This window comes from Herpailurus yagouaroundi, unplaced genomic scaffold (assembly GCF_014898765.1).
Source record: "Herpailurus yagouaroundi ecotype Mexico unplaced genomic scaffold, PumYag 210, whole genome shotgun sequence".
NCBI classification, from domain to species: Eukaryota; Metazoa; Chordata; class Mammalia; order Carnivora; family Felidae; genus Herpailurus; species Herpailurus yagouaroundi.
In genome coordinates this window covers 935,267-961,020 of record NW_024412441.1, presented here as the reverse complement: position 1 = coordinate 961,020, position 25,754 = coordinate 935,267, and the positions used below count along the sequence as shown (strand labels likewise).

General features: G+C 38.3%; 1 protein-coding gene and 1 non-coding gene across 3 annotated transcripts in view; one reads left to right on the top strand and one right to left on the bottom strand.

Annotated features, from left to right (window-relative positions):
• The first annotated feature begins 9,875 nt into the window (after positions 1-9,875).
• Positions 9,876-25,754, top strand: part of PAPOLG (poly(A) polymerase gamma) — a 31,893-nt gene continuing 16,014 nt past the window's right edge. For both annotated transcript variants that reach the window (XM_040453651.1, XM_040453652.1), the window contains exons 1-8: positions 9,876-10,122; positions 13,204-13,365; positions 14,838-14,904; positions 18,611-18,692; positions 18,922-19,031; positions 20,301-20,354; positions 22,156-22,267; positions 24,293-24,382. In XM_040453651.1, the coding sequence (XP_040309585.1) occupies positions 10,106-10,122; positions 13,204-13,365; positions 14,838-14,904; positions 18,611-18,692; positions 18,922-19,031; positions 20,301-20,354; positions 22,156-22,267; positions 24,293-24,382 (694 nt within the window). In that variant the 5' untranslated portion in view covers positions 9,876-10,105. The remainder of the gene's footprint in view (positions 10,123-13,203; positions 13,366-14,837; positions 14,905-18,610; positions 18,693-18,921; positions 19,032-20,300; positions 20,355-22,155; positions 22,268-24,292; positions 24,383-25,754) is intronic.
• Positions 16,944-17,046, bottom strand: LOC121016510 (U6 spliceosomal RNA). The gene has a single exon (XR_005784324.1). It is a non-coding gene; the product is annotated as a U6 spliceosomal RNA (small nuclear RNA).

The window sequence follows — 25,754 nt, the reverse complement described above, 5'->3', positions numbered from 1 at the left end:
AGTTCGAGCCCCGCGTCGGGCTCTGGGCTGATGGCTCAGAGCCTGGAGCCTGTTTCTGATTCTGTGTCTCCCTCTCTCTCTCTGACCCTCCCCCGTTCATGCTCTCTCTCTCTCTCTCTCTCAAAAAGTAAATAAACGTTAAAAAAAATAAAAAAAAAAAAAAAAGAATTTACTCCAGGGGAGACTGGGTGGCTCAGATGGTGAAGTGTCCAACTCTTGATTTCAACTCAGGTTACGATCTCACAGTTGGTCACGATTTCATGGTCGGTTGGGAGATCAAGCCCTGCATCGAGCCCCGTATTGAGCTGTGCATTGAGTCCCATATGGGGCTTGGAAACAGGCGTGGAGACTGCTTAAGATACTCTCTCTTTGGGGCGCCTGGGTGGCTCAGTCGGTTAAGCGGCTGACTTCAGCTCAGGTCATGATCTCGCGGTCTGTGAGTTTGAGCCCCGTGTCATGCTCTGTGCTGACAGCTCAGAGCCTGCAGCCTGTTTCAGATTCTGTGTCTCCCTCTCTCTGACCCTCCCCCGTTCATGCTCTGTCTCTCTGTCTCAAAAATAAATAAACGTTAAAAAAATTAAAAAAAAAAAAGATATTCTCTCTCTCTCTCTCTCTCCCCCCCCACCACCCCCTTCTCTCAAAAAAAAATTTACTCCAAAATCTGAATTCATTATTAATTTTCACCATCCCAACAGATAAAGACTAATTTGATTCCGTAGTTGAAAAATGAGCATAGCAACATCCTTTGTAAAATATTTTGGAAATGTCCCTGATTTATTGAAAATGCTATGACAAATCATGACAAAGATCATAAAGAATTTTCACAATAGTCTTTTGTGGAATCCTGAGCAGCAGCAGCTATTCCTGGTAGTACTGTCTTTCCCTGCGCTCTAACCATCATTGGACAAGGAAACTGTACACCTGATTGATTCAGGAAATCAAAGTAATAAAACTGCCAGCAACAATGCGGCCAAGTGATTAAAAGAAGGCTGGTTGAAAATTTAAACACCCTTTTTACTCATTAATCTCCAACTGCTAAAGACAAACAAAAAGCAAAATTAACATGATTGTAAACTAAGCACTTGTGTCCTGTGGCTACCGTGTTAGCCTGCTGAGAGGGAATGGGCTGATCAAAGCCGCGGAGTCCGCAGAGAACTGTGGCTAAGAGCTGCTTCAGGGAACGCACAGCCAGGATCCATTACCGGCCCGGTTCAGAAACAGGTGAGTACCGTAATTAATCTTGCCCTCAATTTGGAGGGAAGTGGGAAACCCACCTGCTCTGTCCACTGAGTTTATATGTTAATCCTCTGAGCTCTGGGAAAAAGTTTTTAAATTGGTGTAAAGACTTTTTCTGCCCTTCCGAAAGTGTAGAGAAGAAACAGTTGGGAGGGGGTGTTGAGGTCTCTAACTTCAGGCAGTTAAGATGCCTCCCAGGAAAGCTGTTGATTGCTACCTTGCTTGGTTTGACGCATCTAAGCCCACAGAGCAAAGGCTCTTCCAATGAAGCTAGCAGGTTTTTTAATGCAAGAAATACTCAGAGACACAGGGGGCCTCACCCCACAAACATAAACCATGAAAATCCAGATACTTAGAATTGATCTTGGGGACAAATTCACTAACCAATGGTGTCTTGAATTGCTTAAAGCATATCCAGTACTTTATATATTATTCTAGATAAGAAAAATGAATAGGCGTCTGCTTTGTCCCTTCTCTGCACCAAATTCATATTAAAAAAAAACAAAAACCAATAGGGGCTCCTGGGTGGCTCAGTTGGTTGAACATCCAACTTCGGCCCAGTTCATGATCCCACCTGTCATGGGTTCAAGCCCCGCATCGGGCTCTGTGCTGACAGCTCGGAGCCTGGAGCCTGCTTCGGACTCTGTGTCTCCCTCTCTCTCCTCCCCTCTCCCACTCTCTCTGCCTCCCAAAAATAAATAAACATTAAAAAGCAATAAACCGTACAAACAAAATATCGGCATCAGCAATAGAGATTTCACATTAGAAAAACTGAGAACTACTAAAACTCAGTGCTGAATAAATGGGGTAACAAAGTCAAACCACAGAAAGCAATCTTTCTTCTGCAACGAGACAACAAATTATGGGCATAAGCAGAAGATGCTAGAAGGTGCCCTCTGAACCCCTAACAAGGAGCGGTAGAGGCCACTCTGTGGCAGAAGGCTGAAAGCAAAGCTGTTTGAGGCGCCCGGTAGAAACTGTAATGCTTGGGTGCTCCTCCTTCTGAGACACCCTCAGTGATGCGCTGAGGCCCCAATGGGGCCCCGATTAGTCATCCAAGCATAAAACCTTAAAAAGCAAGGTCCCTTTCCTAGAGAACCTGCCCACAATGATAGAGGTGTGGCTTCACCAGAACTACCTCCCCCATTCCACTCTGCTCCCCGCCCCCCACAGTTCTATGATAAACTATTGCTACATTTCTGAAATGTCATTGCTGCCAGCTTCTTTTCCTCCTGATTTATCTGGATCTGCTATCCTACAATTAAAAATTTGGTTGGGACCTGTCTTAGTTTGGCCTGCTACAACAAGACCATAGACGGGGTGGCTTAAAACACAGAAATTTATTTCTCACAATTCTGGAAGCTGAAAAGTCCAAGATCAAAATGCCAGTAGATTCGGCGTCTGGTAAGAGCCCATCTTCCTGGTGGCTATCTTCTCACGGTGTCCTCCCATGGCAGGGACCAAAAAGAGAGAAGCAAGAACTTTCCTGTCTCTTCTTATAAGGGCACTAATCTCATCATGAAGACTCCACTCTCACGACCTATTATCTCCTGAAGGCTCCATCTCCAGGTACCAGCACATTGGGGATTAGAGTGTCAGTTTATGTATTTGGGGGCAGGGTGGCAAGTGGCATCAAACACGCAGTCTGTAACAGGACCCATATCAATTTCTGACAACATCCAACTCCTATTTGTTCAAGATCAACGGAGCAGCACCGAACCTGAATCTATTGAGAGCAGATTCAACCACATATTTTATTTTAGTTGTTCAAATAGGTAGGGAGTCCCTGCATGGTCACTACGTATTGAGCAACAGGGTTTAGGATGAATTCCATATGGTCATTCAGCTTGAGTTAAGGAATAGTCTTTAATGGGGGAAATTACAAGCCGGGGGTCAGAAAGAGAAGACAGCAGAGTCTAGGTTCTTCCAAACATCCAAGAGACAGGGGTGCTATGGCTGGGTGCGTGTGTGTTCCAGTGGAGGAATATGTCCTCCCAGATTAGATCTTCTTAGAGTAAACTTGTGAGGAAGCAGCCTCATCAGAATGTTTCCCAAAGAAATTATTTAGAGCCAGGGTAACTGAAGTTAGGTGCCAGCTGCCCAATACCTGGTGATCTTAAGAAGTTCAGCCCTGGGGCACCTATGTGGTTAGTCATTTAAGCGTCCGACTTCAGCTCAGGTCATGATCTCGAAGTTGATGAGTTCGAGCCCCACATCGGGCTCTGTGCTGACACCTCAGAGCCTGGAGCCTGCTTCAGATTCTGTGTCTCCCTTTCTCTCTGCCCTCCCCCTTGCGCACTCTCTCTCTCTCTCTCTCTTTCTCTCTCTCTCTCCCTCTCAAAAATAAATAAACATGAAAAAAAAAAAGAAGTTGCAGCCCCTTATGCAAGGAGTAGAAACCCATCCCAGGAAGCTAAGTGTGGGCACAGCTGTTTCTGCTGGTAGAAAGAGAGACCCTAGTCCTTTCTGGCACAATATGTGGGCAACCCCAGTGTCATCTCCCAAGGTCATTTTTGGATGATCCTACCTGAAGCACCATACTCTTCTATTCATACTTTATTATTTATTTATTTTTTAAAAGTGTATTTATTTATTTTGAGAGAGACAGGGACAGCACAGCAGAGAGAGGGAGAGGGAAAATCCTAAGCAGGCTTGACGTTATCAGTGCAGAGCCCAACACAGGGCTTGAACTCACGAACCGTGAGATCATGACCTGAGCCAAAACCAAGAGTTGGACACGTAACCAAACGAGCCACTTAGGCGCCCCTATTCATACTTTAAAAAGTGTTAGTTATAACCTGCAAATGACCAGTACGAACAACCCTATGCTACAACAATCTGCCAGAGAAAGGAAATGCTTTGAGCTAGTAAAGGTTGTTCAGAGATGAAAAGGTTCCAATAGAATACTTGTATAACATTCAGACACATCAGAATATTAAGTTGAAGGCAAAGTGGAGATTGTCTACCTATTGGGGCAAAAAGATGGAGAGATAATAAGATGAAGGAAGACATAAGGGAGAATAATATTTGAAATTAATTCCTGCAACAAATATTTATGTTTATGAAGTTCTGAGACTGAGCTGGTGAGCAAGACAGATATGCCCTACTTGTTCTACAGACAAGTAAACAGCCCAGTAGATGTTTAAAAAGCTAAAATAATTTTTAAAGATTTTTCCCCTGAATTACTTGCATGAACATTTTAAACTCTCCCAAGTTGCATTTCTGTTTACCTGAACAAACAAACAAAAAAGAGCTGATTGATGGAACACAAGGAATTTTCAAAGTTAAAAAAAAGGGGGGAGGACTTAACCTAATCTTTTAAAAAGTACTCAGGAAAAAAATGTTTAATGTTTACTATGTTCTAGACACATTTTAGGGAAAAGACCGTCATACAAAGGCCTGTTTGGACAGAATTTTTAAACTTCAAAAATAAGAATTGTACAAGTGTTTAAGACTCACCAGGTAACAATAAAGCACCATCTACCAACATTGAAGGGAATGTTATGATTTAGTAAAAGGGCATTTTCAAATATGCCAGAACTAGGAAAATGTACCCCCTTTCTAAATAACCTATTTCAAGACTCATTCTAGAGCGAGAGATGATCATAAGGAAAAACTCAAGGATAGGGAAGTTGTAGCTGGAAGAGACTGGCAGTAAGCACCGAAAACATTTCATTTGTAGGGGTGAGTCTTGATAATTGGTGTAAATACAGTTATACCACAAGGAAAGTAGACAATACATGAATCCACAGAGTAGGAAATATAAATGGCTGGTGAAATACCACTGATCAGAGACATGTAAATTAAAACCACAAAAAAAATACCACTTTCCAACCTATCATATTGATTTAAAAAAATTTTTTTAATACTGGCAGAGGAACCAGCTTGACAGAGGAACCCACTGGCCAAAGCTGGGATAATTTTAGCATCAAAAGAACCATAACTGTAATTGATTGAAACATGCTGACTACATTAGAAAAATGAATCCATGTCATACTAAAAAAAAAAAAAGAGGAATAAAATAAGCAATCAAATAAATAAGAATTTCTTTGAATGGGCCATTATACCAAGTTCTTAACTCTGGAAGGAAAAGGAATATTTTTTTCTTTGCAGTAGGAATCATATTGCAGGATAACTAACAGCCCTAGTTAATGAGAAAAAAAGCTCTTCTTTCTATAAAAATGCCAGCTATAAATGTAGACAGAATTGGAAATCACAGTTTGCAACCCCTAAGGAAATAATTAAGCCAAGAGTATCAACAGATGCTTTAACCATCAGGTGAATGGTTGATGAAGAGCTGGATATCCACCTAGTCCCAAAGTTATCACCCCACAGATTACTAGTTTGTTCCAAGATGACTGTCACTACATAAACCGTTAGTATCTTGGTATCACCAATGATAGGATAACCAGAGCTTCATAATGTGACTCCTGGTGTGATGCAGTGTTTAGCCTGAATCTAATCAAGCCTTTAGATCTAGCTTCCAATAATAGAAAATATGGCACTTACTGTTAAATTACACCACAAGGGACCAGTCAGAAAAATCCAGAAATTGGGACATTCTAGGAAACAACTATCCTGGTCTTTCTGAATCAATGTCATTGGAAAAATAAAAAGCTGGGGGTGGGAGGTGAGGAGGAGATGAGAAGGGATAAGAAAGGGTGTGTCTCTTCTAAATCTAAATACACTTCAGAGACCCAGCAACCAAATACAATCATGGCTCTTAACTGGATCCTTATATGAACAAACTTGCTGCAAAAGACATTTGGGGGACAAGAGGGGGGAACTTGGGTGTGTTGGTATTATTGTGGTTATGTAGAAAAGTGTTCCTATTTATATATACATATCAAAATTTAGGAATGAAATGTCATGATATCTGTATTTACTTTAAATTTCTTCAAAAATAGGTGAAACATGACAAAATACTAAAATAATTGTTTAATCAATGTGATAAGCATATGGTGTTTATTATACTACTCTACTTTTTTTTTACTTTTTTTTAACGTTTATTTTATTTTTGAGACAGAGAGAGACAGAGCATGAACAGGGGAGGGGCAGAGAGAGAGGGAGACACAGAATCTGAAACAGGCTCCGGGCTCTGAGCTGTCAGCACAGAGCCCGCCGCGGGGCTCGAACTCACAGACCGTGAGATCATGACCTGAGCCGAAGTCGGACGCTTAACCGACCAAGCCACCCAGGCGCCCCTATACTACTCTACTTTTACGTATGTTTATAATATTCATAATAAGTATAAAAAGTATTTTTAATATCTAGCATTTGTGAGGGTTTGAGGAAACAGACCATTCTATACATATTGTTGGTAGTAGTTAAATTGTTATAACCTTCTTAGAGAACAATTTGGAATATATAAATATCATTTTAGAGGTGCCTGGGTGGCTCAGTCAGTTGAGCGTCCGACTTCAGTTCAGGTCATGGTTTTGCAGTTCGTGAATTTGAGCCCCGTGTCGGCTCTGTGCTAACAAAGAGGTCAGGTGGAGCCTGCTTCAGATTCTGTCTGTCTGTCTCTCTCTCCCTCCCCTGCTCATGCTCTGCCTCTCTCTGTCTCTCAAAAATAAATAAATGTTAAAAAAATAAATATTATTTTAAAATATACATACCCTTTAACATAGTAATCTCATCATTAAGAATCCATTCATGGGACACTTGGGTGGCTTAGCTGGTTAAGCGTCTGACTCTTCGTTTCAGCTCTGGTCATGATCTCTCAGTTTTGTGAGTTCAAGCCCCAAGTCAGACTCTGCACTGGCAGCACGGAGCCTTTGTGGGATTCTGTCTCTCTCCCTCTCTCTGTCCCCCACCCCCACTCGCTCTGTCTCTCTCAAAATAAATAAATAAACTTGCAAAAAATATAATCCAGGGGTGCGTGGGTGGCTCAGTCAACCAGTTAAGTAATCCAACTTTGGCTCAGGTCATGATCTCAAGGTTGGTGAGTTCGAGCCCCACAGCGGGCTCTCTGCTTATCAGCACACAGCCTGCTTTGGACCTTCTGTCCGCCCCCCTCCTCAAAAATAAATAAACATTTTTTTAAAAACTTAAAAAAAAGAATCCATTCAATAACTAGTGACAGAAGAATAGAGGATGTATTATAAAGATATTTATTATAGCATATTGATAATATAAACAAATATGAGACAATAGGAAATGGTTAAAAAGGACAAAGTAGGTGCACATTTACTGTTCTGGTTTGCTAGAGCTTCCTGACAAAGTACCACGGACTGGGTGGGTGGCTCAAACAACAGAAATGTATTTTGTCACAGTTCTGGAGGCCACAAGACTGAGACACAGTATGTGCACGGCTGGTTTCTTCTGAGGTCTCTCTCCTTGGCTTATAGGTGGCCGTCTTCTCCTAGTGCCTTCACATGGCCTTCCCTGTGTACCCATCTGTGTCCAAATTTCCTCTTCTTACAAGAACACCTGTCATCTTGGAGTAGAGGCCACACTAATAACTTCATTTAAACTTAATTATCTTGGGGAGCCTGGGTGGCTCAGTCGGTTGAGTGTCCAACTCTTGATTTCGGCTTAGGCCATGATCTCATGGTTCTGTGAATTTGAGCCCCATGTCAGCATGCTGACCCACACTGTCAGCATAGAGCCTGCTTGGGATTCTCTCTCTCTCCCTCTCTCTCTGTTCCTCCCCAGCTCGTGCACACATTCTCTCTCTCTCTCTCTCTCTTAAAATAAATCAATAAATAAAAACAAAAAAATTAATTTAATTCTCTCTGTAAAGACCCTGTCTCCAGGTACAGTCACATTCTGAGGTACTGGGAGTTGGGGCTCCAACATATGAAACTTTAGGGGCACACATCATAACATTTACTGACATGGAAAGATGTGCATGACTTTTAGGCTAAAAAAAATTAAGCAGAACAACATGTACAGTATCCCTTTTTCTCAAAATTTAAAAATAACAAAAGCAAACCTCTGGTACATATTTATACATAGCTTGGGATATATTGAAAACATACCTATCTGAAAGGATTGATATCCACCTGTTACAAAGGCTCCCTGGGGAATAAAATGGAGTTGGGAATGAAAGGGAAGGACATATTTCCACTCTTTCTTTATAAGCATAGGTTACTTTTGTAATTAGAAAATTTTAGCTTAAAAAAAAAAAAAAAAAGACCCTTACAATGAGCTCCGGACAAGACCTGGAGGCATCAGAGACTCTCCAGTCCCAAGTGCCATGAGGCCAGGAAAGTAGACTTAGCCGCGCCAAGGACCAGATGTGCACAATCTGTCCTACCTCCGCTAATACATTGGCACCATCTCAAGAATTGGGGAAGGGTGACCAAGATTGTCTTTGTCTGCCAGCTCAGAAGAATGAGGGATTCAGAGTCAAAAATTCAGTTTTAGAAAATAAAGTGATATTTCTTGCATGTCTGAACTTTTAGACTGAGATCCATATGGCTACACATACTGTACTCATTTAATTCTCTCACAATCTTACTATCTTCATTTTACAAATGAAGACAGGGCTTTTTAAGGTTAATTTTCCTGAGTATGTAGCAAAACTGGAACTCAAATTTGGGCCTCCCTTGCACTGAAGCCCACACTACCTACTACTCTATGCTGCATGGAATAGGTTTTGCCTCTTCTCTCCACCACCTGTACCCAATCCCGACTACCAAACCTTGCTAATTCAGGCGGCATCCTCTCTTCTAGGAAGCCACTTTCCAACATTTCCCCTAACTTTAGGTGGCCTCTTAGGCCTCCCTAAATCCCTATCTGTATTTCCATGATCTCTGTGTATGTTTGTCCTCCTCCACAAGACTGTGAAGGGCAAGAGTTAAATATCTCTAGTGCCTGACACACAGTAGGTGCTTTAGTTCTACGACAGAAGAACATCACTTACATTTTATTGTTTCCTCACTAAACTCTGAATTTCATAAGGTTAAAGAATACATCCGGTTTTATGAACCATTAAGCCACTGGCACCTAACAGCACTTGGTTTTCAGTAAATATTTTTGAAAGGATGAATGGATAATTTTATAAGTAATCGCCTCTATTTCCTGGGACTCTGAGTCACATTCCGAGAAAAAGCAGCTTCCTGACATCCTTTTCCTTGTAATGGTTTAGTGTATTAAATTATTTCTTGGATTTATCCTTCCATTGCAAACTGCTAGCGATTCTCACTTAACTGACAGAATGTCATGAATCAAGGGAGGTAGAGGTGAAGTGAACAGGTTAGCCTCCAATTTACAAGCTTGCTTTCCACTGGTTTAATTGTAAAGTCACACGTTCCTCGGTGTGACCCTCTCACGACAAAATCTCCACGAGTGGATTGATCACGTAGAACTCTGACTAATTAAAGATGTAGGATAACAGAAGAGTTAAAATTGTATTTGCTAGGCAAGGTTGTGATCTTTTAAAAAATGTTATAGTCTTTCATTGGTGAAACAAGGAAAATATGGTCCAAATTACCTTCCAAGCGGTTTGCCTAGATTGACAGTCCCACGGACAAAGGAGGGGACAAAACACTCCTTCCGACCTGCATTTGAGGCCAGAGCCGGCGCCCCTTGTGGGCGGGACCACGCGAGCCTCCGGGGACCCAAAGGAGGAGGGGGCGGGGTCGAAGGCGGGTCCAGGCCTCCGGGGGCGGGGCCGCAGCGGGCGAGGGGCAGGCTGGGAAGCGGCGCCATATTGGCGTCGGCCGCGCTGTATTGTCATAAATAGAGCCGGTTTTGTGGTGTTTTCACTACTCGGTTGGATGCCTCGGCCGTAGTAAGTGAGAAAGTGAGCGAGCAGGCGAGCTACAAGCAACCGGAGGAAAGTGGACAGGAGGAGAAGGAAAGAGCAAGAACTTGACTCCAGAGCGAAAGATACTCGGCGGTGAGGGAGACGCAGGAAGCGATGAAAGAGATGTCTGCGTAAGTGATGGGGGGCGGCGGTTGGGGGCGAAGCGGAGAGGGGTGGGTTGGGGTGGTCGGCCGGGACCCCGTTTCCGTTCCCTGCCCCTCGCACCCTGCCCATAGCTCGCCGGAGTGGTCTCCTTCCCTGCTCCTGGCCGGTCGGCAAGGGCACCTCCCCTACACCGGGCGGCTCACCTGGCCACCCCTGAACAGACTGGGGGGCTCTTGGAGCCCCCATCTGCCCTCGCCTGTCCCGCCTGCGAGGATGCCCCCAGGCAAATAAGCAGCCGGAGAGGCGCGGGTGTCCGTGGGGAGAAATTGTCGGTCACTCTCCTGCCCCCAGCGCTGTCTGAGCCCGTCTCTGCTCCTGTCTGCATTGGCGCAAATACCATCCCCCTACCTCCCCCTCCTCCCTCCCGACCGGCTGTCTCCTGGTCTTCAGGAGTGAATGACCTATCCTAGCCCATGGGTTTCTTTTTAATAAAGACTATGATCTTTTCGCTCTCCCCCGGCCTCCCCCACCTACCCATAGTATATCTACGAGTCTGGACCTCCTGCTCACACTTTGATAAGTCACAAACGGTTTCCATGCTTGGCAAGATTTTGTTGTGGCTTCTAACATTTTGGTTTATTAGGAAGTAATTTAAGCAGAAAAATGCAGAGAATAACATAAGCATCATTTGTGTAGTCACCATCCATCTCTCTCAAAGCATAACATTCTGTATGTGTGGAGAGTGTGTGTGTGTGTGTACGTAAATACCTTTATTTAGAAGAAATCAACTATTACAGATGTGTTTGAAGGATTCTCCTACCTCCTCTGTTCCATTCACCTCCCTCCCCGTAGTACCCCACAGTCCTGAATTTGATGTTTCTTGCTGCATTTTTAAAAATGCTCTTACAACATATGTACATGTCCATAATAACTGGCATTGTTTTACTTGTTTTTTAAGCTTTGTATAACTGGTGTCACACTTGTCATTCGGCATCTTCTTTAAGTGCAACGTAGTTAGTATCTTTGAACTTTGTCCCTGTTAATATTTTCAACTCTAATGAATTCATAATAAGTACTATATTGTATTCCATTGTAGTGATACACCTTAGTTTAGGGTTTTTTTTTTTTTCCTGTTTTGACTATTTCAGGTTGTTTTGAAGTTTTTTTTTAAATTTTATTTAGAGAGAGTGCTCACACAACCAGGGAAGAGGGGCTGAGAGAGAATCTTTTTTTTTTTGTTAATGTTTTTAAATGTATTTTTGAGAGAGAGAGTGCGCAAGCGGACAAGGGGCAGAGAGAGAGAGACAGAGGATTGTGAGCCTGATGTGGGGCTCAAACTCACAAAATGTGAGATCATGACCTGAGCCAAAGTCCAAGTCAGATGCCCAACCAATTGAGCCACCCAGGCACCCCATGTTTCTAAGTTCTTAATGGTACAGTGTGGCAGTAAACATTCTTGTACATGTTTCCTTGTACACTTGTACTAGAATTTCTCTAGAGTGTTTACTTGTAAGTGAAATTGATGCATTGAAGGGAATGTGGAATTCCTTTGCTTGCTTTTTCTTCCCCCCCCCTCTAGATGAGGGAGTTTCAGAATCATAGATTTAGAATTTTAGAGCTGGTAGGCATGTTCTTAGCTAACTTTTTCAGCATACAGATGAGAAAGTGGGACCCAGGATCATAGTATCGGAACTGAAGTACTTGTTGAAGGGAGAATGGAGGGGTGGAAAGATCTTGAGTTTTGGAGTTCAGATTCTGGCTCTTCGTATCCCTTGGATCTTGGGTACCTATCTGTAAGATGGCACTTATTCACTACCTACCTCTTACAGTTATTTTTGAGATTAATTGATCGTATATACTCTGTCCCATCCATTTACCATACACTTATAAACAAATTTTGTTTGTTCAACAGGAAAATTGATACCAGAAAGAAATTAAAGTCACTAATACTGATGTTTCCCTTTTGTGTCTCTTAATCATTTCAGAAGATACATAGGCTATTGTATCTTTCATTTGCTTCTCCCTCCCTACCTAATCAAATCTTTACCCAAGGAGCATGCCTTACTATATGAACTTAGTGAATAAGACACTGTTTTGACCAGTTAAAATTCAAAACGATCACTACTGTATTTTGGTGTGTTATTGTTTACAGGGCTGATGTATTATTTAAAAGACCGTTCTTTTATATTTTGAGATTACATTCTTAACTGTTGTTGTTGATGGTCCTTACTGTTGAATGGTAAAGATAGATGGCAGGGTTACTTGGTTATCGTGTATGTTTATTTTTACTTTACTTTCTTAGCAGAATAAAAAGTTATACCAACCCATGGTGGTCCCAAAATTTATTTTGAAATTATTGGCCTGTGTAAATACAAAATCAGAAATTGAGCTGTACTGTATTCAAAACTGTAATTCCCTGTTAGGATCTTTTGGAGGCTAGCTTATATTGTATCTATAAAAGTATAAAGAATTTGATAATTATTTAGTGTGACAATGGACTGGGTACCAATCTAAATAAAGAGAACAATTAACCAGAGTCAATGTTAGGACTGTAAATTCTGATTTGAGCAAAGGATGTTAATGTAGGTCTCTCAAGGACAAATCCTAGTTGTGATTTCTTTTTAAAAGCGAGTCACAAGGACCTACCTTCTAATGTGATGTTTTGTTTCTTTCCTGGGGGGGGGGGGGACATTGTTCTTACTCAGAGCTTTCTTTTCAAGTGGCTGACTGCTCTTCAAAGATTGAATATAGATGGTACTTGACTTAAGTCCGCAGGGTGTAGTGGAGGTGGCCCTGGCCCAGCTCCCATTCAGGCTCTTTGCCTTTGAGCTAAGTGGTGCTGGCACAGTTGTCCTGATGCCAACACATGCTGCTTTTGGCTTGAAAAGACATCCTAACCATGAAAGCTGGAGGCAGTATGAATAGCCCTTCATCAAAATAAACACAAAATACCCTTTTTTCCCTTAAAAAAAAAAAAGTGCCTGCCCCAACTGTTAGTACTAAGTAAACTTTTAAGGTAGCTAAATTAATGAGTGGATTGAGAGATCCATGTATCAGTATGATATGATACTTTAAATTTTTTCTGCTGTTTCATTTTTCTTGAACAGAAACACCATGCTGGACAGCCAGCGTCAACAAAAGCATTATGGAATCACTTCTCCAATTAGTTTGGCATGTCCAAAAGAAATTGATCATATTTATACACAGAAATTGATTGATGCCATGAAACCATTTGGAGTGTTTGAAGATGAAGAAGAACTGAACCACAGGTATGTCATATAAAAATGCAAAATATTTAATAGCACATTAAATATTTAATCATTAATTCTGCAAATATATATCAGGTACTTACCATTATCCTGCCTAGGGATACAAAAATGACCAAATGGAGAGAAATTTTGGCCCTCCTAGAGCTTCTGTTTTTAGGTGGTTAGGGGAAAAGACAATTAGCCAAATACGTACAATAAATACAATGTTACACATAAGAAGTGCTGCTGAGAAAAATGAAGCTGGAAGTGGAGTTGTCAGGAAGGCCTCATTAACATTTGAGGAAAAATTTGAGAGGGAGGGAACTATGTAGATATTTGAGGGAAGAGCATTCTAGGCAGAAGTTTTCAGGTGGGAGTGTACCTGGTATATTTAAGGAATATATAGTAAGGTAACCAAAGTGTCCAAAACAGGGGGATATGGTCTTAAAGAATATGAGGTGGGAAGGAGCTTGGAGAGCTAGGTCACTTAGGACCTTATAAGCCATTATAAAAGTTTTGGCTTTAACTCTGAGTGAAATAGGAAGCCATTACGTTTTTGAGCAGAAAATGGACATGATTTACTCATGCCTTAAGACAGTCAGTCTAGCTGCTATATTGAGAATAGCCTGAAGAGGGATCAAGGGAAGAAATGGGGAAACGAGTTAGAAGGCTATTACAAGAACCCAGGGATGAAAGGACGGTGAGTTGAACTAGGGCAATGGTAGTGGAAGTGATAAGTAGTAGAGTTCTGGATATATTTTAAAGGTAGGGTTGTTTAATGACTGGAATGTGTGTGAGAGAGAGAGAGGTTAAGGATGATGCCAAGGGTTTGGATGTTAGCACCTCAAAGGATGGAATTCCATTACCTGGAGAAGGCTGAGGGAGAAGCACGTTTGGACATCTCAGGAATTCCATTTTTCATGTCATCTTTGAGATGCCTAAACTCTACTCTTCCCCAACCTCTTTTTTTTTTTTTTTTTTTAATGTGGATTTGGATATGCTGTTGGTTGAAAGTTTGGTTTAATATCAATTCTTTTATTAAGTAATATTATTTCATAAAAATTAGCCAGTATTTAATTTGCTCATTTTAATTATCCAAAGACCTATGACTGTCAGTGAGACAATGCTAACCTCTATCACCACGTTGAATTGATTTTATTCCATAGTAAGGCCAAGAAAGTTGACAATTCAGTTGGCCTCTGCAGACTTATTGAAGGTAATTTTGATTTTTTATTAGGCTTTTTGAATTTTGAAAATAGCTCAAAGACCAAAATACTGTCATCACATTTGTCATTTCTTTGGAACTCTTAGGGACCTAAGAATGCCAAAGAGATGTGCCATGTACCAACAGATGCGACAGCATTAGCCCATGTATAATGTGCTTTTACTCTAGCACCAACACAAAGGTTCTGCCTATATGTTTAACTACTTTTTTAAATACTGGTTTTGGGTTTTCTTAGTTTTAATCTAAAGCATGTTATTTTTTATTATAGGCTGGTTGTTCTTGGTAAATTGAACAATTTAGTAAAAGAATGGATTTCTGATGTCAGTGAGAGTAAGGTAAGACTCTAAACTGCATTGAATTCATAGTTCATTATGTCCTGGTCCTTAGTCCTAGTTAATAAGATGTAGAAATTGAAAATAATCTGAAATATATTAAAACTAGGCTTTTTGCTCTGCTTGGTAATGAATTGGTCTAGATAGTTGAGTCTCTAAGTGAGAATTTCACTAGTGTCTAGCTATAGATCTACATAGATTTCTTGCTTGAATTATATATAGTGGGCCAAAGTGTAAATATCAAGGGATTTTAGCTTAAAAGCCAGATATCAGACATCTTGTGAAATACCAGGTCTGGCAACATTGGACCTGCCTTTGGGCAAAGCAGGAAGAAGCTTCAGTGGATTTGGGCTCCTGCCTTCCAGTGCCTCGTGGCCCCTACCAATGCCTGGTCTCTCTGACACAGCACTTGTCACTTATCAATCAATTTTGTGTTTCTTATGTATACTTCCCTCCATTTGCATACCTGCCTGGCCCCTGAGACATAAGAGTTTGCAAATCCTAATTTGTAATTATACAACTTTTTTTTCCCTTCCGGTAGCTTAACTATTTTTCTTCTAAAATAAGTTACATTTTCTTACTTTCTTAGAGTATTTTGAATGTAATTGAATTTTCATTTGAAAATCACTGAATATTATTTTACTGAGTATACTAAATTGAAATAGGGTGTGTGCGACTGGGTGATACCATTTTCCCCTTCACTATGTGGCCCAGACTGTTGTATTTTAAGTTTTTTGTTTGTTTTTATAATTTTTCCATTTCTCCCTTAACAATAATCAGTTGAAAGTTAATGTCTCACAGCAGTCAGTGTGTCTCTCTAAATTCTTTCTGCCCCTTACTCTGCCTGATTTTAGAAATTAGATAAACACCTGTCAGAATTCTTTCTTTTGTAAGTTTTATTTCTGTACCTATATGATACATGTTTAAAATTGGTTCTTTTAGACTCATGCGCTCTCAAAAATAAATTTAAAAAAAAACATTTAAAAAAATTTTTTGATTTCCAAAATTGGTTCTTTTAGACTCTGAATAAGGTCATGAGGGACTCTGGTAAGTCTTCAGTCATTGAGTTTAAATAAATGGTCTTTATGTTGTTTATTTTTGCTGCCAGATAGCTATCTGACTCGTTTCTGAGCTCTCAGCAGGATTATCAGTAGTTGAGATTTTCAGATAAGTTGAATTCTGAGCAGGTGAAATGCTAGTCATGAGTAACAAAAAAAAAAATTCACTTTTGTTTTTCTGCTACTAGGTGATCAACTCCTTAAGAAAAAAGACCTGTCTTGGTCACCTGCCTAACTTCAAGACAGAACTCAGGCATTAAATAAATGTTAAAGGAATCCATTGTCCCTTTCTAATCAGCCTATAATTGTTACAAATGTGCAAACCAAATACTCACTAGAATTATTTTAAAATCATAATAACAAGCTTTATGATTTATTGTGTGTGGTCTTCATGTCAGCTATTATGGTTGTACTAAGGTCTTTGTTTCCATCCCCATTCTATGATGCATTCAAGATAAATCAAGTGGTATTATCCACAAAAGAGGCTATAATAATTTGTTGAGAGATGTACCTAATTTTCTTCACAATTTCTTTGCACTTAACTGAAAAATCCAGTAGAATTCTGTTTCTAGGCCAAAAGGTGTTTGTTTTTTATTAAATTGCTTTTTCTCCCATGTTAACTCACATCAGTAGTTTAATCTGCATAAAGCAATCACTGGTTTACATTTAATTTTTAGGCATAAAAATTTAAGACTGCCACAATTTGGCTTTTTGTAGGCACAGTAAGTAAAATATCTAATTATGAAAAAAATTTTTAATTGGTTTTGACATCTTCCATTGTTTGGATAGAGTGATTTTTCATTTTATGTATCAACTATTCCTTTAATCTATGCATATTTTAGTTTGGAAAATATTGGAAGAATTTGAGTTAGATCAAAGCTCATTTAAATATTCTACACACAGTTCGGATATTTTTAGATTGTAAACAATCTAAAACTCAAATTAGATCATTTTAATTACTGTGGTTTGTGATGAAATTTTGTTTCTAATGTGGAACGCTTCACAAATCAGCGTGTCATCCTTGCACAGGGGCCATGCTAATCTTCTCTGTAGTTTTAGTATTTGTGTGTTGCTGAAGCGAGCACTGTAATGAAAATATTTTACCCTGGTTCAGTGTATCATTTTCTCATAAAATCTGTAAGAATCTTGCTTTTCAAAGTAGAAAAGTAAAAAATAGAAAGTAGGAAGGTAAGCTAAAAGTTCCCTATCTTCTCTACCTTTTTGGCTCATATTAGTCATCAATATCTTTACTGACTTCTTGCTCTAAAATTACGTGTGGTACTCTTGAAACATTAATATCCATTAAACAGGGAATAAGAAACATATCTTGTTACACAGATAATTTCATTCAAGTGAATCAAGGATATTCTTTGGAACTTGCACTGGGCATTATAAAAACTAAGAGAAGTAGTAGAGACAATTCTCATTTTTAAGGAATTTATAGTTGAAGAGATGGGACATATATTCAGCAAAGAAAGGTCAATAAATGTATAATAGAGGAGCAGAGAGGGAAAAGAGCTTGTTATGGAAGAGAGGGGATCACCAGAGAAGGCTTCATGAAAAAAGGTAGAACTTGAAATGAATTTTGAAAAAATAGTTGGTACTGAGATACCCAGAGAAGGATGGACAAGTGCGATGGAAAGGAGACTAGATTGTGTAACATGTTGGCAGTTGGGGCTTTAAAAGGATCCAGGGATCCTTACCTCAGCAGTCAGAGAAGAGTGCATTAGTAAGTTTTGAGCAGAAGAGTTATAATATATAGTAAGAACATTAGCAAGTGAGTTTTGTACAAAAAGAAATAGAAAATATAGACGAAAGGCAAGAAAGTAGCTTAAGATCCTAGAATTGAGGATTAAATTAGAACCTAGAATTAAGGGGGTAGTAGTTGAATAGAAAGGAGGTGACATGTGAGGGATATAAACTACAAATTGGTAAGCCAAGAAGAATAATGACTACAGGGAACAGGTGGTGAGGAGAATGAGGAACAAAGAGAAATCAGACAGGATACCTGTTTATCATAGGAAGAATATTTTGTTTCAGGCATGGCTATTGAAGTGGATCAGAATGTCTGAGTGAAAATAGCGAAGGGGAAGTTAGAATTGGCTCGAGAGAGAGGTGAAAAGTAGGCTTATAATTCTGGTACAGTCTAAAAGATTTTATTAAAGTTGTTAGATTAGGTCATAAGGAGATCATGTCAAGAATGGCTCCACTTTCTTACAGAAAGGTTGCAAAGCTAGAATAAAGAAATTAAGCATATTTGTCACAATAACTAAAGGGGAAATGGAGTCAGTTAAGTGTAAGGTACTGGAAAGAACTGAAAGTGCATTAGTTTGGTGCTTAAGACCTCCTTGGTGACTTCTGAGTGACGGAGCCATTGAAAGACAGGCCATTGGAAGGGGACAAGTAGGGTCAAGTGATAAAAAATGTTTTTCATAGAGATTTGTGCATGCGTGAATTTGTTTTATCTTCCCTCAGGAAATACTCTGATTACTTCAAGCTACAGCCCAAAAGAGCTCTGAAGTACTTTCACAAATCTCAATTTACCTAAGTTGACAAATGTAGTATATATCACTAGTATTTAGGCAATTTTTATGCTAAAAAATTTGAAAAATGGAATGCCATTTGTTTAATTTAATTTAATTTGATTTTAGAATCTCCCACCTTCTGTCGTGGCTACTGTTGGTGGTAAAATTTTCACATTTGGCTCCTACAGGCTTGGAGTACACACCAAAGGTAATTGCTTTTCTGTGTTCTACTGATAAGAACTTTCAGTAACAAGCTCTTATTTATTTATAATTTGAAAGTAAAGAAGAGGAAAATACCCATTATCTCACTACTCAGCTAATCATTGTTAACGCTTTCCTATATTCATTTTACATATTTTCTTCTGTACATGTTTGTATATATACTTTAACAAAAACGTACTTTACTCTTGTTGACTAGAAATAACTTTGATTTGCAGGAGCTGATATTGATGCACTTTGTGTAGCTCCAAGACATGTGGAGAGATCTGATTTTTTTCAGTCTTTTTTTGAAAAATTGAAACATCAAGATGGCATTAGAAACTTAAGAGTAAGTATCCTTTAGTATTTAATATTTTGAACTTATTAAGAAAAGCTAGGGCTTATGGTTGTCAAAATATTTAAGAAGTCACTACATCTGGGGGACCTGGGTGGCTTAGTCGGTTACACGTCCGACTTTGGCCCAGGTCATGGTCTCGCAGTTGGTGAGTTCAAGCCCTGCCATGGGCTCTATGTTGACATCTCAAAGCCTGGAGCCTGCTTTGGATTCTGTGTCTCCCTCTCTCTATGCCCCTCTGCCACTTGCGCTCTCTCTCTCAAATAAATAAACATTAAAAAAATTTTTTTTAATTTTAAAAAAAAGGAAGCCGCTACATTTTATTAAAATAGCAAATGATTGAAAACATGGGCTTTACAGTTATACAGACCTGGGTTTGAATCTGGAATCTACCACATACTAACTTTTAGATTTTAAGTTACCTATTCTCTTTGAGCCTAGTTTCCTCAGCTGTAAAGTGGAGATGTAGTGATAACTTGTTACAAGGTTTTTCTGAGGATCAGTGAGATAATTGACATAAACATTTACTATAAGATCTGATAAATGGTTGATGCATATCAAACGATGGCTATTATTATGTATAAGATTAATAGTAACTTTGTGTTATATGTAGCCATTCATTCAGCAAATGAAATTTCAGCACCAGTGATTTGTCAGATACTGTCCTTAGTCCCACAAATACAGTAGTGAATAAGACCGTTTATGGGAGGGAGGGATTGGGGAAATTAAATAGATAGCTTTAATACTATCTGAAGTGCTAGGATAAGGTGAAGTTGAAAGGATCTGCATTATTTGGGTATCTGGGAATGGAGAAGGAGATTAAGAATTTGTTAGGCTGAGGGATTAAGGAAAGCTCAGAAAGACATCGGTTTCTACTAAATCAAATTATATTGATTGTATTTTTCTAACAGATTAAATCATGAGCTCTGGTCTTGTTTTTATTTCCAGTACTAGTGCCCTTTGTAAATAATCAGTTTTTAATTTAATCTCAACAAATAGTAAGTACCCAGATGATAGCAGTTCTGCCTGCTAGTTTCTGATGAAGATTTTTAGGAGGATAATAAATTTGATAACTATGGTCTTGACATTTTGTGTGTCTTAAATAACACAATCACAGAGTAGAAGTATTTTTCTAGAATGTGAGACCCAAGAATATTTTTGCTTTTTAGCAAAATTATTCACATTGGCACTTTAGGAAGGATAAAGAAAGGATTACACCTTTGAAGGGATTACTTATGTGTTGTCATTGTTGTCCTCTTGTAGGCTGTAGAAGATGCCTTTGTACCTGTTATAAAGTTTGAATTTGATGGAATTGAAGTAAGTGTTTAATATTTTTCTGACTTTGTAATTGAACTATTTAATACATAAGGTTTTTTTCAGTTTTGTTTTCTTTTTTAAGTCAGACTCACATAGACACATATTTTAAAGAATCAAATAGTCTTTAAATAGTTCCTCACCTTTCTTTCTCCTGTATCTATTGACTTCTCACTGTGGAAAATGAACCAGCTTCCATCCCTACCCCATGATTTTTATACACACCCTTTGCATTCCCATAATCTAAAATAATTGTATTACTATAATTTTGGTTGGAACATATTCAATATTTACATTATAATGATCTTATAAATGATGTTCAAAACTGAGCATAACGTGTGTACTAGATTACCATTCTTTGCTCTGTGGCACTGTGTTTCTTGGGAGTCAATAATTGTTTTTGCATTTTGTTTGCTTGGTTTTTATACATAACACTATTTCAAACTCAGTCTCTGCTAGCTGTCTAAATCTCCAAATAGATTTAGATTTCTCAGGTGTTCTGTCATTATCAACTTAAAAAGATATCTGACTCTTCTCACCTGTTCGAATCCACACCCAATTCTCCATGAATGATATACCAACTAGCATCCTGGCATCTTTCTTTACTATCATCCCGGGATTTCCTTTCACTTCTCTCTAGAGGTTTCTTCTTTTTTGACTTCCTGTCATTTTACGGGCACTCATCCACTAGCTTCCTGAAAAAGAGCACATATTTTTGAGATCTTGCATGTTTAAAAGTGACTTTATTTTGTTCTCACACCAAAATAATAGTTTGGCTGAGTATAGAGCTCTAGGTGGGAAATAGTGTATCTCAGAATTTTGAAGATCTTGCTTCATTGTCTTCTACCTCTCATGCTTTGTTGAAAAGTGTGATGCCATTTTGATTTCACATCCTTTGCTTGTGAGCTGTTTTATCTCTTTGGACACTTAATGTGATCTTTTTTTCCTGGGCTTCATAGTTGTTAAATTCATGGCAATAATATACTTTGGTATATCTTTTCAACCAAATATGCTAGGCACTAATAGTCCTCTTAAGCACTTTGGAAACTCCTGTCCTTCTGTTCTTGGAAATTGTATTGAATTCTGTTGGATTTCCTACCTTTGTTTTCTCTCCTTTTTCTGTGTATTAGACCTCCACATCGCTATATTTTTGTTCTGCTTTTTGGGGTTTTCTCATCTTCCAAACTTCCTATTGTCCTCCCTTTCTGCTGTCATATTTTTAAGAATAACTTTTTTATTCTCTAAATGTTCCTTTCTATTTATGTATGTGTTTATTTACAGCCTCCCTCTTTCCTGGTTATAATATTTTTTATCTCTTAAATCTGCTGAGTCAGTTACCACTCATCCCCATCTGCTTTCATCGTTTTTGCTGTTGTCTCTTTATTACCTTTGTCCTAGTGGATGATGCCTTCAAAAACAAAATAATATAAAAAACAAAACGCAATTATGCTGGTATTTTAATGGGGTTTCAATAGGGAGTGAATGTAAATGTGTGTTGGATCTGCCATCTTTTCTAGAAGTTCACTCATAAGATTTTGATGTTCTTTTTAATGCTCGGCATATATGCTAAATTAAAATGCTTTCTCTTAATTTGCAAACTTAATTACCATCACAGAACTTTGGTGATTTTCCCATGTGAGATTGCCTAGATAGGCTTTTTGCAGTTTTGGTAGACCTTCCCAAACTAATAATTAGAACTTTATACTTTTAAGGTTGGGAGGGGGGAGAATGGACTAGAAGGAGAAAAAGTAATATTTTTCTCTTTTTTTTTTTTTTTTTTTTTTTTTTTTTTATCTTTCCAAAGATTGATCTAGTCTTTGCAAGACTGGCAATACAAACCATATCAGATAATTTAGATCTAAGAGACGACTCTCGACTGAGAAGCCTTGATATAAGGTGTATTCGCAGCCTAAATGGTAAGCTTCTAAAAAGAAATCTCAGATACCTGCTTGAAAACAATTAGACAAAGAGATCTTTTTGCAGAACTATTAATGGACTTTTCAAGGGACTGGACTAACTCAGTTAAAAATGATGTGATTTTCTTTATATAGATCATCTGACCACATTTAGGCGTTTTAAAAGATACATTTATTTGAAATGTTGTTTGTAGTAATGGTGCACAAACTTAATGGTCTCAGGACCCCTTTGCACTTTGAAAATTTATTGAGGACCCCAAAATCTTCTATTTATGTGGGTTATATCTGTCAGTATTTACTGTATTAGAAGTAAAAACAGAAAATTTTAAAGTATGAGTTTATTTCAAAATAATAAACCCATTCTAAGTGAATATAAATGCATCTTTTCTGTGAGAATGGCATTTTTTGCATTTTTGCAAATCTCTTTAATATTTCCAATATTTAATATTGGAAAAAGGAAGAGAATTTTAATAGCTTTTTCAGAAAATTATGGATATTCTTTGATGCTACACCAAAACTTGACCAGTGACAGTGTCTTTTTTTTTTTTTCTCCAACAGCTCTATTAAGGTATAATTATATGCCATAAAATTTGTCCCTTTTGGGGTACAATTCCATAGTCTTTACTGTATTCACAGAGTTGTCCACCACAGTCCAATTTTAGAACATTTCATCATCTTCAAAAGATCCCTCTTACACATTTACGGTCATTCTCCTTTCCAACCCCCAGTCCTAGGCAACCACTAATCTACCTTCTGTGTATAAATTTGCTTTTTCTGGACATTTCATATAAATGGGATCATACAATATGTGGTCTTTTGTGTCTGACTTCTTTCACTTAGCATAATGTTTGTGAGGTTCATCCATGTTTGTAACATGTATCAGTAGTTCCCTTTTATTTCTAAATAAAAGACTTTTTTTAAGGTTAATTTGAATATCAGTTAAGTTTTTATACTCTTATATTAAAATCTATTGGTCTGTTTTGTTCTTTGAATGGATCTTTTACCCATACATGATTTTATATACAGTCATGCCTTAGTTGTTTGGAAAACACTGGTTCACAAAGTTATTTGGATCTTCTAAATGTTAACACACATTTCCTTATAAGGTACCCCCAAAAATCACATTCATTAATGTCCCCACCAATCTCACCAGACAAGTCTTTAAATACTGGAAAGCTGCCAGGCTCACAGCAGATACTGGTTGTCCAAAATTTTAATTTTTACTTGAAAGCTCCAATTTTATTGTTGGTAGCAAGTTTTGTTGTTTGTTTTCCTTGAAGTGAAGGACTCACTTTGTTTGTTCATTGTTTTAGAATCTAAGTAAAACTGTTCCTTGAAAAAAGCAGGTCGTTCAGCTTTCTTCAAACTTTTCAGACACTGCAGGGTTCCTTTCCTGTTTTCTAACTGCAAACGTGTAGTGGTGAAGATAAACTGTTTACTAGTACAGCTTTGGTACCAGCAGTTTTACCCACCACTGCTTTTGCACCATCAGTGCAAATGTTAACGCAGTAAAAGAGGCAAAGCCTTATTGTTATTATAAGAACAGGTTTGACGAACTTTGGAGGAAAAAAAATAGGTTGACCTGACAGATTCCCCGGGGATCCACAGACTGCACTTCCGAGAACCACTGGCTTATAGCATCTTTTATTTAATCATTGCATTTTTGTTGTACTTCAGGGTCCAACAGTAAATCACAGTGTTTGTGAAATAAGGTTTATTTTAAAGGAAAAAGTTTTGTAAGTTGGCGACATTGGATTAACAGTAAAGTCCAATGTTGAAGAAAGCTAAAGATACTCAGACCCACGTCTTCCTTTAATGTTGAATTACGTTACCCATGTGCTGTTTAATTCTTTAAAAGCAAAGTGATTCCTCATAAAAGTGCTAAATTTCAAATACATAGAGAAAATAAACCCTCGCATTTTATTATCTTTGATTTTTTAACCTTTGAGAGTCTGGAAATTAGAAGCCGTCTGAATTAACTGGATGTTGTTGCGTAATGAAAAATGAATGCTTTATCTTTTTCAGGATGTAGAGTTACTGATGAAATTTTGCATTTAGTGCCAAATAAAGAAACTTTTAGACTCACCCTAAGAGCAGTCAAATTATGGGCAAAACGTAAGTATCCCAGATCTTTTAAGTTTACACTGTAAAATTACCGCTTTCAGTTACTAATGATAGAAGCACATATGAAAATTCCTGAACCTATTGATACTGTTAGGGATTGAGGTCCAGTAAATTTTGGAGAATCTGTTTCTTTTTCAGGTACAGTGGTTATGGTGATCTGATATGTGACTATACCTCCTTCTTGCTTGATTGAAAACTAAAAACTCCTGACTTCCCATCTTGGGTTTTAGCCAGCCAGTCAGAATGAGTTAGAACTTGAGGAGTGAAACGTTCGTTGTTCTTCATGCTCTCTATGGGGGAGGACCATCTTACTCATCTTTGTCTCCCCATTACCATTAGAGTATAATTTATAGTAGGTATTCGGTAAAGTTATTAAGTGGAGAGCCTATAGTGATAGTTTCAGCTTCTTTCTGTTTTTGCCTCGTAACACTTTTCTAGTAAAGCCTGGAACTAATTATATATATACATAGGCTATGGTTCATAAAAGGCCCAAACCTAAGCTGGCACAGCACATTTTTCATAATTTGTAATTGTATTTAAGTAGTGCTATACTTCTGGCACCACGTTTTACATAGTCTAAAAATGCACTCGCCAATAAAATTTTTTGTGATGATGGAAATGTTTTCTGTGCTGTTCAAAAGTAACCATGTGGCTATTGATCACTTGAAGTGTGCAACTGAGAAACCGAATTTTTTAATCAAATTAAAATTTAAGAGAAGTGAAAGCATATATTCATGTAAAAATTTGTACACAGATGTTCATAGCATTCTTCATAATAGCCAAAAAGTAGAGACAACCTCATGTTCATGAATTGATGAATGGATAAACTAAAGGTGATAGGTATAGCCATAATGTGGAATATTACTTGGCAATAAAAAGGACTGAAGTAAATTCCATTTATATAAAATGTTCACATTAGGCAAATGTAGAGAGATAAAAAGTAGATGAGTATTTGCCTACGTCTGGGAAGACTGGGAGCAGATAGGAGGGGAGCAACTGCTAAAGGTTTCTTTTTGGGGTGGTGAAGGGGTTCCAGAATTAATTATGGTGATGATTGCACAACTCTGTGAATATACTAAAAGCCATTAATTTTAATCTGTTACATGGATGAATCTTATGGTATATGAATGATATTTCAATAAAACTATTACAAAAAAAAGAAAGTACATATGACTTGTGGCTACCGTGTTGGAAGTACATATCTAAAAAGACCTCAGGCAAGTAGGAGTTGTCCTTGGACTCAGCTACCTGGTATAGTCAGGATAAAGTAAGTTGCAAGAAAGGGATATCACATTTTTTTTTTTCCTTACAAATTAAATTACATAACATGTTTTGTCAATCCTTAGATGTATATTTTACCCAT